This window comes from Rana temporaria, chromosome 8 (genome assembly GCF_905171775.1).
Source record: "Rana temporaria chromosome 8, aRanTem1.1, whole genome shotgun sequence".
Lineage (NCBI taxonomy): Eukaryota > Metazoa > Chordata > Amphibia > Anura > Ranidae > Rana > Rana temporaria.
Window position 1 is genome coordinate 33,935,136 of NC_053496.1, and position 18,374 is coordinate 33,953,509.

At 44.7% G+C, this 18,374-nt stretch overlaps 1 protein-coding gene across 1 annotated transcript in view; it reads right to left on the bottom strand.

Moving 5' to 3' along the window:
• The window catches only part of ATRNL1 (attractin like 1), an 859,416-nt gene that overhangs the window by 529,982 nt on the left and 311,060 nt on the right, over positions 1 to 18,374 (bottom strand). Inside the window, exons 17-18 of the mRNA XM_040361535.1 lie at positions 16,860 to 17,048; positions 386 to 604 (exon numbers count right to left, since the gene is read on the bottom strand). Coding sequence (XP_040217469.1) covers positions 386 to 604; positions 16,860 to 17,048 — 408 coding nt within the window. The remainder of the gene's footprint in view (positions 1 to 385; positions 605 to 16,859; positions 17,049 to 18,374) is intronic.

Sequence of the window (18,374 nt, forward strand, 5' to 3'; positions counted from 1 at the left end):
CTGTGAAGCTCCGTGACCCGTGGACCCGATCACCGATGGAGTGCCGCGATCGGTGCCCGGAGCTGAAGAACGGGGAGAGCTGTATGTAAACACAGCTTCCCCGTTCTTCACTGTGGCAGCGTCATCGATCGTGTGATCCCTTTTATAGGGATACACAATCGATGACGTCACACCTACAGCCACACCCCCCCACAGTTGTAAACACATATTAGGTCACACATAACCCCTTCAGGGCCCCCTTGTGGTTAACTCCCAAACTGCAATTGTCATTTTCACAGTAAACAATGCATTTTAAATAAGATTTCATATATTAACAGAAGATGCTGTGATAATGGGGCAGTAATACCCCCGTGGTTGGCCTGGTATTGGGTGGTGTCACTCTTACCTGGGCAGTGTACAAAAGACCACTCATAGTTTTTCTCTCTGGGACACAGGCCAGTATCCAGGACCATCTCACTGGAGTGCCTCCCCTGGGGCTTCATAGGACCCCTGGATGAGCCTTCTATGCACTGTCCCTTTCCGGTATTTGAAGGATCGTTACACCATCCACAGCCGGGGTGCTCCAGGCACTGTGCACAGGTGCGGAACCCTGAGCAGTTTTGGGCTGAAAAAGAGGAAAATATTAGGATAAGCTAAAGTAAGGAGAGAAAGTGAAAAAGATGCAAACATTCTATTGATTCAGTTAATGAAAACAATTTACTCTTCTATTCCTGCAAACATATCTAGTTTCCACCCTGATACATTACTGCATCAGAAACCAGAAATACTCCATAGTTTGTACTGGAGGGAAACTGGAGAAGGAGCTTTCCAAAGCAGATGTAAACCCAGTCACTAAAAACCTCATATAATCTTCAACATGGTCGTTTAATTTCAAAAGACATTTCAAAAGTAAAAGAGGTTTGGAGAAGCTGCAATTTACTTGACTACTACTAGCAATTTCAAAAGTCACATTTTTTTACCCTACAAATCTGCAGCTTTCATTAAAAAAAAGTGCCTGAGGATCCCCCCATAAAAGGTTCCTGTTAAGGAGTCTGGCAGATCGGATCGGATGACAGTTGGATGTAAACGGACAGGCAGTCCATTGACATCCGACTGCCCATAGAGGAAAGGGGGCTGTGTTTGTGTCCGCCCTGCATAAGTGGAGCAGACACAGACCTGTGATCTGCCTGCTCAGCATGGATCTGCGGAGAGATCTCCCGCTGAGCAGGCGGATCCGCTGGCGGAGTCTGCCAGTAAGAAAGATTCTTTCTAACGACCACACCTATAAAAGGGGTTTTCTTCCTAGTGGCTACCACTTTAAGGTGGGAAATATTCCCACTGACCACCAATATAAGGGGCATTGTTCCCACTGACCACCAATGTAAGGGGGCATTCTTCCCACTGACCACCAATATAAGGGGGCATTCTTCCCACTGACCACCAATATAAGGGGGCATTCTTCCCACTGACCACCAATGTAAGGGGGCATTCTTCCCACTGATCACCAATGTAAGGGACATTCTTCCCACTGACCACCAATGTAAGGAACATTCTTCCCACTGATCACCAATGTAAGGAACATTCTTCCCACTGACCACCAATGTAAGGGACATTCTTCCCACTGACCACCAATGTAAGGAACATTCTTCCCACTGATCACCAATGTAAGGAACATTCTTCCCACTGATCACCAATGTAAGGAACATTCTTCCCACTGATCACCAATGTAAGGAACATTCTTCCCACTGATCACCAATGTAGGGAACATTCTTCCCACTGATCACCAATGTAAGGAACATTCTTCCCACTGATCACCAATGTAAGGAACATTCTTCCCACTGACCACCAATGTAAGGGACATTCTTCCCACTGACCACCAATGTAAGGAACATTCTTCTCACTGACCACCAATGTAAGGAACATTCTTCCCACTGATCACCAATGTAAGGAACAATCTTCCCACTGATCACCAATGTAGGGAACATTCTTCCCACTGATCACCAATGAAAGGAACATTCTTCCCACTGACCACCAATGTAAGGGGGCAGCCTTCCCACTGACCACCAATGTAAGGAGAATTATTCCCACTGACCACCAATGTAAGGAGAATTCTTCCCACCTATCACCAGTGTATGGAGCATTCTTCCCACTGATCACCAATGCAAGGGCAGAGGCGGACTGACCATTTGTGCACTTGGGCAGTGCCCGAGGGCCCCATGCCACTAAGGGGCCCCATCAGGGTTGCCAGGCTCAGTAAAACCAGGGACAGTATTTAAAAATCATTTTTGTTTTACATTTGTCCCTGATATGTCTGAAACCGACATGCTTTTGATGTGAAAATCCTGAGATTTTAGCTTCCCTCGCCTTTGCACTTCCTCCTGGCATGGTGGCCATCTCTAAGCCCAGGTCCCCATAATCTTCTATTGCCCGGGGGCCCCATGAGTTGTCAGTCCACCCCTGGTAAGGGGCATTCCTCCCACTGACTACCAATGTAAGGAACATTCTTCCCACTGACTACCAATGTAAGGTTTATCTATTTAAAGTAGCCCTGCTGCTCTTCCCTGTATTGCCTATGGCAGGTTAGTGACTTACAATGGAGAGAAGGATGGAGAGGGCAGCCATGAACCCTTTAAGGTGTGACAACATTCTATTTGCTATATATAATTTATCAAACACACCTTACACATCAACTATTGAACTCTCTGCGGCTAATGCCGGTCTATTCCAGCATCAGTCTGTGATGTATTTGTCTGAGAGATCACAAATCCAGCGTCCTGCCACAATAAACCTTTGCGGCAAGGTCAGGCTAACCTCTCAGTAGTGTGCGAGGCTCCGGCGTCTGCTTCCTCCATGAAGCGAGACCCCGCCGCGAGACATTAGGTGCTTTATAGGACCGATATTATTGTTGTTATTACTGAATTTGTTAGGTGCTACGGCTCTAGCTGGGCGATGACAAAGACGCACTGTGCGACACCAAGGTCTGCCACATCTTTAATTTTAGAGCGCATATAATCACCGCCCGTAAAAAGCCGTAAATCTCAATGCCGCATAGAATATTGGATTTTCGAGAGATGAGGCTGGAGTGAAGAGTCAATTTACCAACTCCTCGATCCGTTCTCTATGTCCCTGCCCCCTACGCTAAGCTGTATTTGCATCTAAACTGACCATAAAATAACTATTCAGAAAGGAAAATAACTGCTGTGAAAAAAAAAAAGTTCCTGTGGTATTCCCATGCCTTGAACTGCCATATGCAGTTAGAAAATGTATGGCCATCCATCGTTTATAGCAAGGGTCTCCAAACTTTCTAAGCAAAGGGTCAGTTTTATGGCCTTAAGACTCTAAAGGGGGGGGGCGACTGTACTCACTGGGAGCAAACAATGCCCCATCTTTGGAATAGGGGAGATAATTACAGTAAAACCTTGGATTGCGAGCACAATTTGTTCCAGAAACATGCTTGTAATCGAAAGCAGTTGTATATCAAAGCGAATGTCCCCATAAGAAATAATGGAAACTCAAATGATTCGTTCCACAGCCATTTACTCATATGTCCTTCAGTTTATAGTTCATATAAAAAGATTATAGCAGATGACGCAAAGGCCTCCCCTATAGACTGGAGTGTGGCAGACCCAACCAGGACAGTGGCTTTTGGAGAGGACTAGGAGCAAGCCTGATTAGGGCTCATGGAGAGAGAGCAGATCATTCTCTAATGATGGACAACAATGTGGTGAACGCTGAGAGCAAGGATAGGAGTAATTATCTGAATAAGGACAATAAAGCTTCCCTTCTGGAGTGAAAAAAAAAAAAAAAAAGATTATAGCAATGTGATAGGTTAGTTAAGCGTGAACTCCTGCGCTGTCTGAAAAGTGAGGGAGGGGGGCGGGTGGGGGAGGGGAAGAAACGAACTAAAAACTAAAAATACTGCTGCAAATATAAAGGTCTACCTCGATAGACTAAAGTGAAGTAAATGTGTCAAATAAAATACTTGCGCTGTAAAATATGAGAGACAGATAATGAAAGTCACGTGACCGTGACGATACGCGTCGGGATTCATCCCCTGATGAAGTCACGTGACCGTGACGATACGCGTCGGGATTGGCAGGCAGGACACACCCCAGCATCCGACGAACAGGCATACGAGTTCGCCACTCGTAGGATTGTTGCTGAGTTCCTGAGCTTTTTATGTGAGTTTTTAATCTGTTTTTAATAAAACTGTTTGTACCGCTGACTGGGTTACACTATGGATATTTCTTTTCACCTCTTCCCCACCATCATGCCATGTGAGCGCTCCATCTAAGGCACTGAAAGAGGAATAGGAGTCACCATTAGCCCATACCAGCTGAGACATCTCCACACACGCTGAACCCTCGAACAGTTAGCCCACGATTTCCAAGACCTAGCGGGGGAAAAAATAGAGGAAATATAGAGGGACCTACGAGTTCGGTGCTCGTGGATACGAGCCTGAGATCTCTCACCTACATGTGAGTGCACTCCCACTCGTCAAGACCCCAATTAACAGCCCCCTTTGTGACGTTATTTCACCATCAGCTTTTTGTTGTCTTTTTACTTTGTTTTCTCATATGACACATTGGACAGAGATCTCTCTATTTGTGGACCATAAACATCCAGACCAGGTTGATCTGGACATATTGCGATCAATTTGAGGTGAGCAGCTGGGTCCACCAGAGGTGTATACATGTAATCTTGGTGTTGGCTCAACTACTCTATCCCACTCACACTCCGGATTCAAGGGTCTTATATGTACTTTCTCTAGAACTACCTTCCGTGCGTTTTTCCTTAAAAGTGTGTGTATTTTGTGTATTATTATTTATACAACACTTGCACTGTTGGAGATTGGATTGATTTTTGATGAAACACACCCATACACGGCAGAATTGTGCCAGATCTGGACTTTTTTCAGAGTGCCGGACTTTATTGAGGACCGTCGTTTTGTGATTTATTGTTATTTTATATGTTAGATAATATTATCTTCACTAGTTACTTTGTAGTATACCACCCTATTTCATTATCTGTCTCTCATATTTTACAGCGCAAGTATTTTATTTGACACAATGTGATAGGTTGTGTAAATTATAAAATGTCCACCCACAAATGGGAAGCCTCCATAAAAGGGGGCTAGAAGCAACATCCAGCAGGAGCTACAGGGCATAAAAGAGAAGAGAGGCCGCCTCTAAGTGTAGCAATATGTTGACAAATGGTGTACCTTCATTAAATGTAACCATATTGCTACACTTAGAGGTGCCTCTCTTCTCTTTTATACTATGTTGTGACATGACGCTACTTGTATATCAAGTCAAATTTTTTTTTTTAAATGTAGCTCATCTTGAAAAATGCTCTCAAAGTTACTCTCAAACCAATGTAGTGAATCTTAGATTATATCAGGAACAGACACCACAAAATGTATTGTTTGTGCCTTAGGCCCCTTTCACAAGAGAGGCCCAATCGGGTTCGGCTGTCCATTTTTCAGACACTCCATTCTCCTCTAAAGACAGTCGGATGTAAACAGACTTGTGTCCGTTTACACTCAACTACCTCCGGGTCCGATCCAATCAAAAGGAAAAAAAGTAGGGGATCCATTCCCCACCATCTGGTTGGATCGTATCAGAGGACAGCCGGTCCGTTTACATCAGACTGCCCATAGAGCAGAACGGGCTGTGTCCGTGTCCGCTCTGCATAAGTAGAGCGGACACAGACCAGTCATCCACCACTCAGCACAGCAGGGGATCAGCAGACAGATCAGAGCATGCCACCAAATGCCACATGAACACACAAATAAACAGTAACAAGTCTACATTTCCAGGATAAAAGTTGCTGAAACCTTGATTTTTTATATGTTTCTTTTGGTTTTATCATATATTTTATATATATATATATATATATATATATATATATATATATATATATATATATATATATATATATATATATGTAGCGCCCCCTTACTTTCAGTATGGGCACTACGCTAAAGTTAGAGGGGAATGGGAGAGTTATTTTTATGTTAAAATTATGGGCTGCTATCATTCCTAAACTGTCCTGTGGGTCAGTCTGCGCTCTAGGGGTGTCGTTTCCACCCCTAGGCGACAGGTGGCGCTAGAGGGGTTCTGGCAGAGCCACTTTTCCCCAGCAGCCAATTGGAGGAGTTTTCCCTCGCGGGGCATGCTGGGGAAGGGTATATCAGTGGCAGACGCCATCTTTATTGGTTCTTCCCACGGGTTCCAGGTGCGGCATCCACCTTTAGGGTGTGCGCATCCAACGGACCCCGACGATGGCCTTCCAGGCCGGGATCAAATGCTATGCGGAGCTCCATGTTGCAGAGAGGGGCCCCAGTGACTTACTGGGTCCCCTGCCTTACTAAGAAGATCCCAGGCTGGGTGCCGCTCAATCGGGGGGTCGGCTTGAGGAGAACCCGGAGGCAGGTTGTCCAACAGAGCTAGAACGAACCAATCGGGGATCTGGTGACCGGAATGCTGACAGGTACTCTTTGCTGTCATCCGGTAACCTATGTTCAACCTACTGGGAGGATTCACTCAATTCGTCCATTTAGCTCATTCAAGTAATAGGCCTGTGGCAGAGACCCTAGAGCCAGGCCTGTGGCAGAGGCCTGTTCCTCCCAGCAACGCAAAGTGACACTTCGGCTGCCAGGCTTGTGGCAGAAGTCTGTCCGGGGGCACTTCACCCACTCTGGCTAGAGTGACGACGAACTGTGGCTACTGTTACTGTGATACTGAAAGCAGGATTGCGCTTCTCTATATCCAGGCCTGATACCGCAAAGTTCTCTATCGCTTTATCAACCTTTTCCTTCCTACTGCATGTTGATGTTGGCTATGTTGGGCCTGAATTAAAGCATTTGAAAACCTTCCTTGATGTATTGGACATTCGCTCACTACTTTATTGTCCAACTGCAACCCTAGACAACACTAAGGTAACCTAATATGCCGGTCCCAACAACAAATTAGTGGCTCCTGCGGGGGTAGCGCTACATATTTTATATATATATATATATATATATATATATATATATATATATATATATATATATATATATATATATATATATATATATATATATATATATATATATATATATATATATATATATAAAGTATCTGAATACTGAGTTGGTAGCTTGTGTACATCGAAGAGCTTCCACGATCACCTTGGGTTGTAATAGCGGTGAGCAAATTCAGAGCTTAAATTTCACACAATGGTGTTCAAGTCCAAATACAAGTTTGTTCTAGTGATTAATTGTTTACAAAGCCATGTGATTTGGGGGCTGTAACTGACTGAACCAACTGCTGAGAAATGCTATGCAAACGCATAACACTCCAGTAACATCCAATCATATATTCAGCATTGGCTTTATATGTACTGTGCAAGTGCTTTATTTCCTTAAGCCCCTATAAAGAAGAAAGAGTTATGCCACGTACATACGATCGGTTCGTCCGATGGACCGTTTTCATCAGACGAACCGATGGTGTGTGGGCCCCATTATTTTTTTATCCATCGGTGAAAAAACTAGGAACTGGTTTTAAAATTATCTGATGGTTAAAAAAACTGATAGAAAAAAAACGATCGTCTGTGGGCACGTCCATCGGTTAAAAATCCATGTATGCTCAGAATCAAGTCGACGCATGCCCGGAAGCATTGAACTTCATTTTTCTCAGCACGTCGTTGTGTTTTACGTCACCGTGTTCTGACACGATTGTTTTTTTAACTGATGGTGTGTAGGCAAGACTGATGAAAGTCAGCTTCATCGGATATCCGACGAAAAAATCCATCAGACCGTTTTCAACGGATGAACCGATCGTGTGTACAGGGCATTACAATCATTTGTAAGGTTCAAACGCATACACTTAAGTCAGAGGTTAATATTTGGCAAGTGCAACTTCATCTTTAGCAGCTCTGCTTTCCTTAAAGCGGTCCTCCACCCTAAAGTGGAGTCCCGCTGATCGGAACCCTCCCCCCCTCCGGTGTCACTTTTGACACCTTTCAGGGGGGAGGGGGGTGCAGACACCTGTCTAAAGACAGGTATTTGCACCCACTTCCGGCCACACGATACGGGCGAAAGACGGGCATTCCGTCACATCCCGTCTGTCGCCCGTTGTGTGCTGGGAACACTCGGCTCCCAGCACACAGCGTGTGAGCCAATCGGCGGGCGCAGCGCGACTCGCGCATGCGCCGTAGGGAACCGGGCAGTGAAGCCGCAGCGCTTCACTTCCTGGTTCCCTCAGCGTGGATGGCGGGGGGAGCAGCAGAGTGACGAGCGATCGCTCGTGCTCTGCTGCGATCGGCGCTGGACTCCAGGACAGGTAAGTGTCCTAATATTAAAAGTCAGCAGCTGCAGTATTTGTAGCTGCTGACTTTTAATATTTTGTTCCCGTGGCACATCCGCTTTAAAGTTACTAGATTGCCCTTAATACACAAAACTGTATGCTCTAACTGCAGTATATGACGAGAATTGGGGCACTCTGGTGGAGTGAGGAGAGGTGGCAGACAGCAGGCATAGTCTGTAGGTGTAGCAAAGATCCGGGCAAGCCTCAGTGAGTAGAGGTATCTGTGAATGTAGCAAAGATCAGAGCAGGTAGCAGACAGCGGAGGTAACTGTGAACATAGGATAGGGCAGATGGCAGATAGTAGTGATATCTGTGGATGCAGAAAAAGTGAGAACAGGTGGCAAAGAATAGAGGTATCCATGGACGTAGCAATGGTCAGGGTAGGTGGCATATAATAGGGGTATCCATTGACGTAGCACAGATCAGGGCTGGTAGCATATAGTAGAGGTGTCCATGGACATAGCAAAGGTCAAAACTGGCTGCAGACAGTAGAGGTATCAAAGCACGTAGCAAAGGTCAAGGCAGAGAGCAGACAGTACTGGTATGCATGGACACAGCAAAGGTCAGGGCAGGCAGCATATAGCATAGGAATCAATGGAAATAGCAAAGGTCTGGGCAGGCGGAAGTCATAAGAGGTGTCCATTGATAAAGGAAAGGTCAGGGCAGGCAATATATAGCAGAGGTATCAATGGAAATAGCGTAGGTCTGGGCAGGCGGAAGTCGTTAGAGGTGTCCATTGATAAAGGAAAGGTGAGGGCAGGCAATATATACTGTAGCAGAGGTATCAATGGAAATAGCATAGGTCTGGGCAGGCGGAAGTCATTAGATGTGTCCATGGAGGAAGGAAAGTCCAGGGTAGCCGGCAGACAAAAGAAGCATCTATGGATGCAGCAAAGGTAAGGGCCAGTGGCAGATAGTGGAGATATCTGTGGAAGCTGCAAAGGTCAGGGCAGGAATCCAACAGAGATATCTGTGGACGTAGAAAAGGTCATGGAAGGCAGTAGACATTAGAGGCATCCAATCTGGAGGGGGGATCCATTCCCCTTCATCTGGCTGGATCGATCATAGAACAGTCAGGTATGCAGAAATGGTCAGGACAGGCGGCAGACAGAGGTATGCATGGATGTAGAAAAGGTCAGGGCAGGTAGCAGACAGAAGAGATATAAATGTAGAAAAGGTCAGTAACAGGAACCAACTAAACAGATGCACGTAGTCAGCAGGAAATGCTATCATAAACACAGAGGCACCGGCTGATGAGGTTCAAAAAAGGCTCCTCCTTCACCGGGGTGTGTGCAGAGATACATTCCAGGAAAGTACAGGGCGACAGTAAGTAAGCATTGAGAGGAACCAGAAGGCTGCATATTATTGTCCTTCCAACCAAGAAGAGGATCAGGCTATGTACTGGCATCCTGGACAAGCTGGCGCGGGAAGAAGAAACTTTGTGCCCTATTGCCCATCAAGCAGGATGCAAGCTGCCTCTGGGTGGAGAGAGAACCGGAAGCAGACACCAGGCTGTCTAACGCCCCTAAAACTAGTTGCATTTGCAAATAATTTATTAAAATTGGAATTAAACTGTATTTGGACTTGAATATTACAAAGTGGCACTTCAATTCTCTCATACATTTTCAGGACCCCATTTATCCTAAAAAGCTTTGCTCACTCTGCTATTCTGATTCCAGGAGAAGCTCTGGTTTGAAGCCGTGTGTACAACACAGAGATGTGAGCGCGCTGGAGTGAAGAAATGTTCCATATTTTCATCACTTTTTATCATTGCAAGCAACTGGAAATCTTGTTTTCTTGTGGCATGACTTTGAAGAGTTGAACATCTGCAGCCATGTGTTTGTGAGGACATAGAAGAGGACTTGAAGGACAGCCAAGTTATTTTGGAGTGTATGAGGAACATGAGAAATAAAGGAGCTAAATGTACTTTATTGCTTTAAATCTCTTCTTTCTATGGTCTGCTAAAGTATGGAAATCGCGTCTAATCCCGACAATAAAAATCTTGCTGAGAGCTCTGTCTGTGCAGCGCCGTACGGACAGCCTGCAAATTTCATTAGGATTATTTAATAAAAATATGCATTTTTTTCATCAGACAGTGCTGAATGAAAAGTGAATTAAATGCCGGCGCTTTTGTTACAGCGGACATGCAGGTACTGTATGAATACAAATGCTGTAATTATTATGGATGGAACCGAGCGTAAAGCATTGTGTTTGAGGAGAAAGACGGGCAGCCTCAGCAAGGACGTGTCGCGGGGTTATCAGGTAGTAAATATAACTGTAACATGTAGCATTGTCTGTTGGCGTTCAGTGAGCTTAGTTACTCGCGACCTCCAGTGAGCAGTCTGCGCCATTCTATAGAAGTGATTCTACAATGTATTCATTTACTTGTAATCCCATTTATTTCCCCACCACCAAATGTCACCCTGACACTTGCCAAGAAACGGTTTGTTCCTATTTGTTTGCAGACCCCTTTGGTCCGTTTCCCATCTGTCTGCAATCACCACCATTTTCTGCGTTATACAACTGGCCGAAAAGCCTCACATAATTACCGGATACAGGAGGCTGGCCAAGAGCCTTATAGACCATGTCCTTCCCTCACTGCCATGGCATTGTCACCCAACATCCCAGGATTCTCTATAAAGGGAAATTGTTCTTTGTGTCACTCTGTATGGCTTTGTATCAAATGTGTGTGGCATGGCATTACCCATAAATAATCAATGTTGAAGAGAAGCGTTCCAATGTGGTTACATAGTTAGTCAGGTTGAAAAAAGACACAAATCCATCCAGTTCAACCATAAAAAAAAAAAAGTAAAAATATCATACAATCCCATATACCCAATTCTATACCCACAGTTGATCCAGAGGAAGGTGAAAAACCCCAGCAGAGCATGATCCAATTTGCTACAGCAGGGGAAAATTCCTTCCTGATCCCCCGAGAGGTAACAATTGGATTTTCCCTGGATCAACTTTACCTATAAATGTTTGCAGTGGAGGTAAGAGCTGCAGGGGGTCATTAACAGGGTGAACACAATTGGGGGTTATTTACTAAAATAGAAGAGTGCAAAATCTGGTGCAACTCTGCAAAGAAACTAATCAGCTTCCATTTTTATTGACAAAGCTTAAGCCCTGGTTCACACTGGTGTGTTTTGACATGCGATTTGACATGTCAAATCGCATGTCAAAACGGAAGCATTTTTCGGCAATGGCACCGACCTAATTGGTGTGACACCACATCTGCAGCGCTGCACCGATTTCAAAAAATCATTTCTGTACTACTTTTTGCGATTTCTGCCCGTGATTTACATTGACATCTGTGCAGAAACCTGCACAGATGTCTCTGTAATCGCGGCCGAAATCGGGACTGACAGGCGGGAGTGAAGCCGTGCGAGTTCAGCTGAATTGGCACGGCTTCACTCCCGCAGCCCAGTGTGAACCTGAGCTAAAGGGGTTGTAAACCCTCGCCATTTTTCACCTTAATGCTTTCTATGTATTAGGGTAAAAACCTTTTTTACTGCAGCAGCGCCCCCCCCCCCCTTATACTTACCTGAACCCTGTAATTCACGCAACGGGAATGAGCACACCAGCTCCAGCTGGTGTGTCATGTCCTAATTAAATAGATTGATAGCAGCGCAGCCATTGGCTCCCGCTGCTGTCAGTAAAATCCAATGATGCGGGCGCCGGGATGTGGGGCAGAGTCCTGCTGTCTGTGTCAACAGACGCAGCAGCAGGACATGGAGCGCGCCCGCACGGGTGTCCCATCAAAAAGCGCTTCTCCGGTGGAACACTTGAGAAGAGGAGGAGCCAGGAGCGCCGCAGAGAGACCGCAGAAGAGGAGGATCTGGGCCACTCTGTGCAAAACCAACTGCACAGCGGAGGTAAGTATGACATGTTTGTTTAACCACTACCCGACGGCCGTACGACTTTATACGGCCGCAGGGTGGTTCTACTTCTCTGACTGGCTGTGTTTTTCTGCGCAAACCAGACGCTTCTTGCGATTTTTTTTATTTTATTTTTTTTACCAAAAATATGTAGAAGAATACGTATCGCCTAGACTGAGAAAAAAAATTTTTTTTAAAAAAAATTGGGCTATTACAGCAACAAGTAAAAAATATTGTTTTTTTTTTCAAAATTGTCGCTCTATTTTTGTTTATAGCGCAAAAAATAAAAACCGCAGAGGTTGATCAAATACCACCAAAAGAAAGCTCTATTTGTGGGGAAAAAAGGACGTCAATTTTGTTTGGGAGCCACGTCGCACGACCGCGCAATTGTCAGTTAAAGTGACGCAGTGCCACAAGCTGAAATTTCACCTGGTCAGGAAGGGGTATATGTGCCCAGTAAGGAAGTGGTTAAAAAACAAAAAAAAGAAAAAAAATGGAACCTTTACAAACACTTTAAAGCAGAGTTCCAGTCACCCAACCTTTTTTGTTTTTTTTATATTCGGCCGTAATTGTGTCCACTTTACTTGCAATATTTATAGCTAATGATATTAATGCTGTCCTTTTAGTTCATGTTTAACCACTTGCCAACCATCCGCCACAGATGTACTGCGGAAAGGTGGCTCGGCTACGCAAAACATCGTACCAGTACAGTGATTTGTGCACCAGCTTTCGCACACGCTTCGATGGGTCAGTGGGAGAGCCAATCAGCTTCCGAGCAGAGACAGAAAGGGGATCTGCCGAAGTAAACAAGGCAGATCTTCGTACTATCAGGGGATGACACTGAGCTAAGCAGGAAGACGTATTTGTGCGTTTTCCCAGTCCCCCATACAGTTAGAAAACCCAAACAGGAAACACATTTAACTCCTTGATTGCCCCTGATGTTAACCCCTTCCCTGCCAGTGTCAATAGTAAAATGTCAGTGCACATTTTTAGCACTGAGCACTGTAATAATGTCACTGGTTTCCAAAAAAGTGTAAAAAATGTCAGTTAGGTGTCCGATCCAGGGTTGCCAACCTTCAGTAAATTTACGAACAGTTTGTAAAATCTGTACTTTTTGCATCTGTCCATTACGGACATGTAGGCTGCATGTCTGTAACTGACATTCATTGACAGATGCAACAATTATGGATTTTACAAACTGTTTGTAAATTTACTGAAAGTTGGCAACCCTGGTCCGATCTGTCTGCAATGTCGCAGTCCTGGTAAAAATCACTGAACGTCGCCAATACTAGTAAAAAATAATAAAAATGCCATAAATCTATCACTTATTTTGTAGACGCAATAACTTTTGCACAAAGCAGACAATATGTAGAAGAATACATATTGTCCTAAACTGCTGAATAAAAAAAAAAAAATATATGGATATGTATTATAGCAGAAAGTAAAAAAAATAATAATATATATTTTTTTTTAATTGCCGAATTTTTAGGTTTATAGCGCAAAAAATAAAAAAACGCAGAGGTGATCAAATACCACCAAAAGAAAGCTCTATTTGTGGGAAATAAAGGATGTAAATTTTGTTTGGGTACAGCGTCGCAGTTAACGTAACGCAGTGCTATATCACAAAAAATGGTCTGGTCATTAAGAGGGTAAATCCTTCTGGGGCTTAAGTGGTTAAACATGAACCTGATATCAGGAGCAGGCAGGGTCCATCTCTACTGTGGGCATCTGAAGCCCTTTATTTCCGGGATTTGGTGCAGCTGGCTACCCAGCATGCACCTCCCGATCCAGCAGGCTCACTTATTATACATATCAATTTTGAACTTTAAAAGTGGCCAGCATCTTTCTCCAGAGGTGTAATGCTTCCTGTAGTTTTTGATTGCTTTTTTTTTTTTTTAACAATTTCATCTTTGCTCTTGGCAGTTTATATCACATATTTAAACTGAGTGTAATGGCGTGTTTCTGTGTACCGTGTGACCATGTGATTAGAGCTTTGGACCCTTCTGAGGAATCCTTGGTGTGTGCGCATGACATTTCTACACTTTGTAATGCCACTGCTTGGCGCCCTTTCGTCCTGACACGTTGCTATAGCATTGGCGGCGTCAGAGGAAGTTCCCGCCCCGCTGCTATAGCAACCTGCCAATCAAAGAAAATTGCGCAAGATTTTGGCGATTCGCATGGACTCCTGGGATAGATGACGCCAATATCCATGGAAATCGCCTAGTTACGTCATCACTTATGGGGCCGGAGCCAAAAGTGCTCCATACTCAAAGGAAAAAAAAAGTATTAAAAAAAAAAAAAGAATTTATATATATTATATATATATTTCCATTTTAAATATAGAGGAGGATGGGCATTGAATTGATCCCAATTTAAAAATAAATAAATGGGTGGAACTCCACTTTAATTGAACAAGCTGAAGTTAGCTGATTGGCAACCATGCACAGCTGCACAATATTCTGCAGTGCTGCAGTTTCAGTAAATGTAATCCAATGAGGACCCGTCTGCAAAGATACTCACACTTTGTCTTGCATTGACAAGGTTTATGTAACACAAAGCGGCCCTTACAATGCTGTTCAATAAAAATAAGCAAAAATACCCCAGCATTGGTGGTCAGTGGGAGACAAACATCCAGAAACATTGGTCAGAGGGAAGAAAAGTGCACTGCGGCATTGGTCAGTAGGAGAAAAAAAAAAAAACACCTGGCATTAATGGTCAGTAAAAAAATGCCTGACCTCAATGATCAGTGGAGTCAATTACTACAGTTAGGCTGGCCATACATTATAACATTTTCTTCTATAGATTTTCTTTAAAATTAACCAAAACCATATAATAGTAGGTCAAATCTAAACACTTTTAACTTGTATGCAATCAGGCAGGCCCCTCTACTACACAGTTGAAGGTAAATCTAAAGGAAATTGAATAAGAAAATGGTATGTTGTATGGCCAGCTTTAGGGCTCTTTCACACAGGCGGACCGTATGTCCGCTTTTTCATTGATCCGTGTACGGATGAAAAAGGGACATACATTGATCTCTATGATATTGCGGGTGTCAGTGGATGAACACCCGCTGACACCCGATCTCATCCAGGTCTGCAATCCTCCGATTCTGCAGATGGAGGAAAACCCTATTTTTCCATTCATCTGCAGGTCGGATCGGATGAAGACGGACATACGGTCCGTGTTCATCCAATCCCCCCATAGGGGAGAGCGGAGATCTGACAGAGAGGTCCCTGAACAGTGTGTGGGGACCGCCCTGTCATCCGCCGGCTCAGTGGGGATCAGCGTAGCGATCCCCGCTGAGCAAGCGGAGGTTCACGGGGCGGATCATCACGGATCCGTCCCGTGTGAAAGAGCCCTAAGACCCCTTTCACACTGAGGAGTTTTTCAGTCGGTCTAAATACCGCCTGAAAAAAACTCCTGCCCTGTAGTCTCAATGTGAAAGCCCGAAGGCTTTCACACTGAGGCGATGCGCTGGCGGGACTGCTCCAAAAGTCCTGCCAGCAGCATCTTTGGAGCGGTGAGAGGAGCAGTATGTTTACCACTTCTCCACTGCTCCTTCCCATTAAAAACAATGGGACACCACGGCTATACCGCCGGCAATGCGCCTCTGCAGAGGCGCATTGCCGACGATATTAACCCTTTTTCGGGCGCTAGTGGGGGTTAAAACTGCTAGCGGCCGAATAGTGACGCAATGCCGACGGTATAGCGCCGTTATACCGTCAGCGCACCTCCTGCCCCAGTGTGAAAGTGGTCTAAGTGTGAGAAAGAAGGAGGACTCCAGTTGGGTCTGCACCTGGTAGTTTACGGTTGAGGTGTGCTAGGGCAAGAGAACCATGAACTTGTACCTCGTTTGTTTATTTTACTTTTATTTATTTCCCTTTTTTTGTATTTTTTTTTTCTTTTCTTTTATTATCTGCAAATGCTGAGAATGCTTGTTTCTGACTGTCACTGTTTCTCTGTAAAATCTGATTGTCGACTAATGCATATTTTGTAATGCTGTTTTGTTAATAAAAACATATTTCTGTTAAAAAAACAAAAAGTGTGAGAAAGAAAAGGCCCGGCATCATTGGGAGAAAATAATGCCCCCAAGTCAGTGTTGGTAGAAGGACAAAAATGTCTTCCCCTTGGCAATGTGTGTACCAGCAGACCTAACATGAATGAGCAAGTTTGAGGTGGAGGAACTTGACCGGCCTGCACAGAGTCCTGACCTTAACCTGATAGAACACCTTTGGGACGAATTAGAGCGGAGATTGCGAGCCAGACCTTCTCATCCACATTAGTGCCTGACCTCACAAATGTGCTTCTGGAAGAATGGTCAAACATTCCCATAGACACACTCCTAAACCTTGTGGACGGCCTTCCCAGAAGAGTTGAAGCTGTTATAGCTGCAAAGGGAGGGCCAACTTAATATTGAATCCTACGGACTAAAACTGGAATGCCATTAAAGTTCATGTGTGTGTAAAGGCAGGCATCCCAATACCTTTGACAATATAAGGTATGTTGTTTGTATAATATATGCTAATGACATTTTTAAATAAAAATTTCCTGGGAAAAGAACAGTCCACATAAAGTAACAACACTTTGAATCCTTAGCGGTTTGGCTTACAGTTAGCGACAGAAGACCACACAGGGGGTCTCCGCTACTTACGGGAGCAGGTGTTGGTCTGCCACTCCAGGCACTGGCCGTAGGGGAAGGAGATGATATACGCATTGGAGTCCACACAGCGCCGGGTGTTGCTGCACCACATACACTCCATGCCGTTGCTGGTGCAGTTGGAGCACGAGGTCCTTAGGGAGCAGGGCAGCTTACAGGGCCGGGCATTCTGATTGGGGCTGACTGCAAAGACAAGACGGAAGACGTGTCAGGACCAAACGCACCACATTGGACTTGGAATGGCGGAATGATATACTGTAAATGAAAAACGTTTATTGTGCCGGTGACTTGTCCTTAAGGTTCCCCTAACGTAAAAGTTCCTTCAAGGACTGCGCAGGCGCAAACTTGCCGACGTCAATCTCCAAACCTCGCCCGGCATCCAGGCTCATTTTTTAACATCCCCGTGGATTGGAGGATGTTAAAAAAAGAGGCAGGAGGCCGAGCGAGCGGAGCCGACTGGCCACTTTCCTCGAAATCCACGTCGCCCTGGATGCCGCCTGAGGTTCGGAGATTTCCGTCGGCAAGTTTGCGCCTGCGCAGTCCTTGAAGGAACTTTCTCGTTAGCCGGAACCATATCGGCAGATCAGATTGTGCCTGCTCAGGAACTTTCACGTTAGCCAGAACCATATCGGCAGATCACCGGCATGTTTTAATAGTACAGAAAAGTAATATAGAAATACAGACAGTTATGGGTTAGAGTTAAAAATGTACCATACTACTAGAAACAGTGTATTTAATCTGATCTCTCCTGCTGTTTAGGGTAATTGTACAGCATCCAGTGTCTAAAGCCCCACTTTCATTTTTAAATTCTGACCTCCAGCCTTGCACAGTACCGCCTCCTCTTTTTTACTGAAATTACTTACTTAATTTCACTGCACACTGTGAGCTGCTCCCAGTGTGCATTAGAAGCCGTGGCAAGTAAGCCTGTCTTTCCCTGGCCCAACCCTTTCATTCATTATAAATCAGGTCTGCCAATTATGGAGGCTTAGCATTACATGTGGGCTTAGGCCAGTGATGGCGAACCTCGGCACCCCAGGTGTTTTGGAACTACATTTCCCATGATGCTCGTGCACTCTGCAGTGTAGTTGAGCATCATGGGAATGTAGTTCCAAAACATCTGGGGCGCCAAGGATCACCATCACTGCTTTAGGCTGTATTTGCATGTAGATCCCCTATCTAGGAATGCCACTCCTCCAGACTGACATCCACATGTTCACAATGCTGACATGTTTCTGACACAGAGGAGCATAGGTGTGCACAGCCTGTTGCATTAGGGTGTGCACCCCAAAGCTCAAACACATGTGCATGCGCATATATATACTAACAGTGTCAGTAGAGCAGTGGACAGTGTCAGTAGAGCAGTGGACAGTGTCAGTAGCGCAGAGATTAGTGTCAGTAGGGCAGTGGATGGTGTTATTCGTTTTTATTTTTATTATTTTATTTTTTACAATTTTATCTATTTATTATTTACAAATTTTTTTTAGGAGCCTCGTTAGAGGGCTTTAGTGA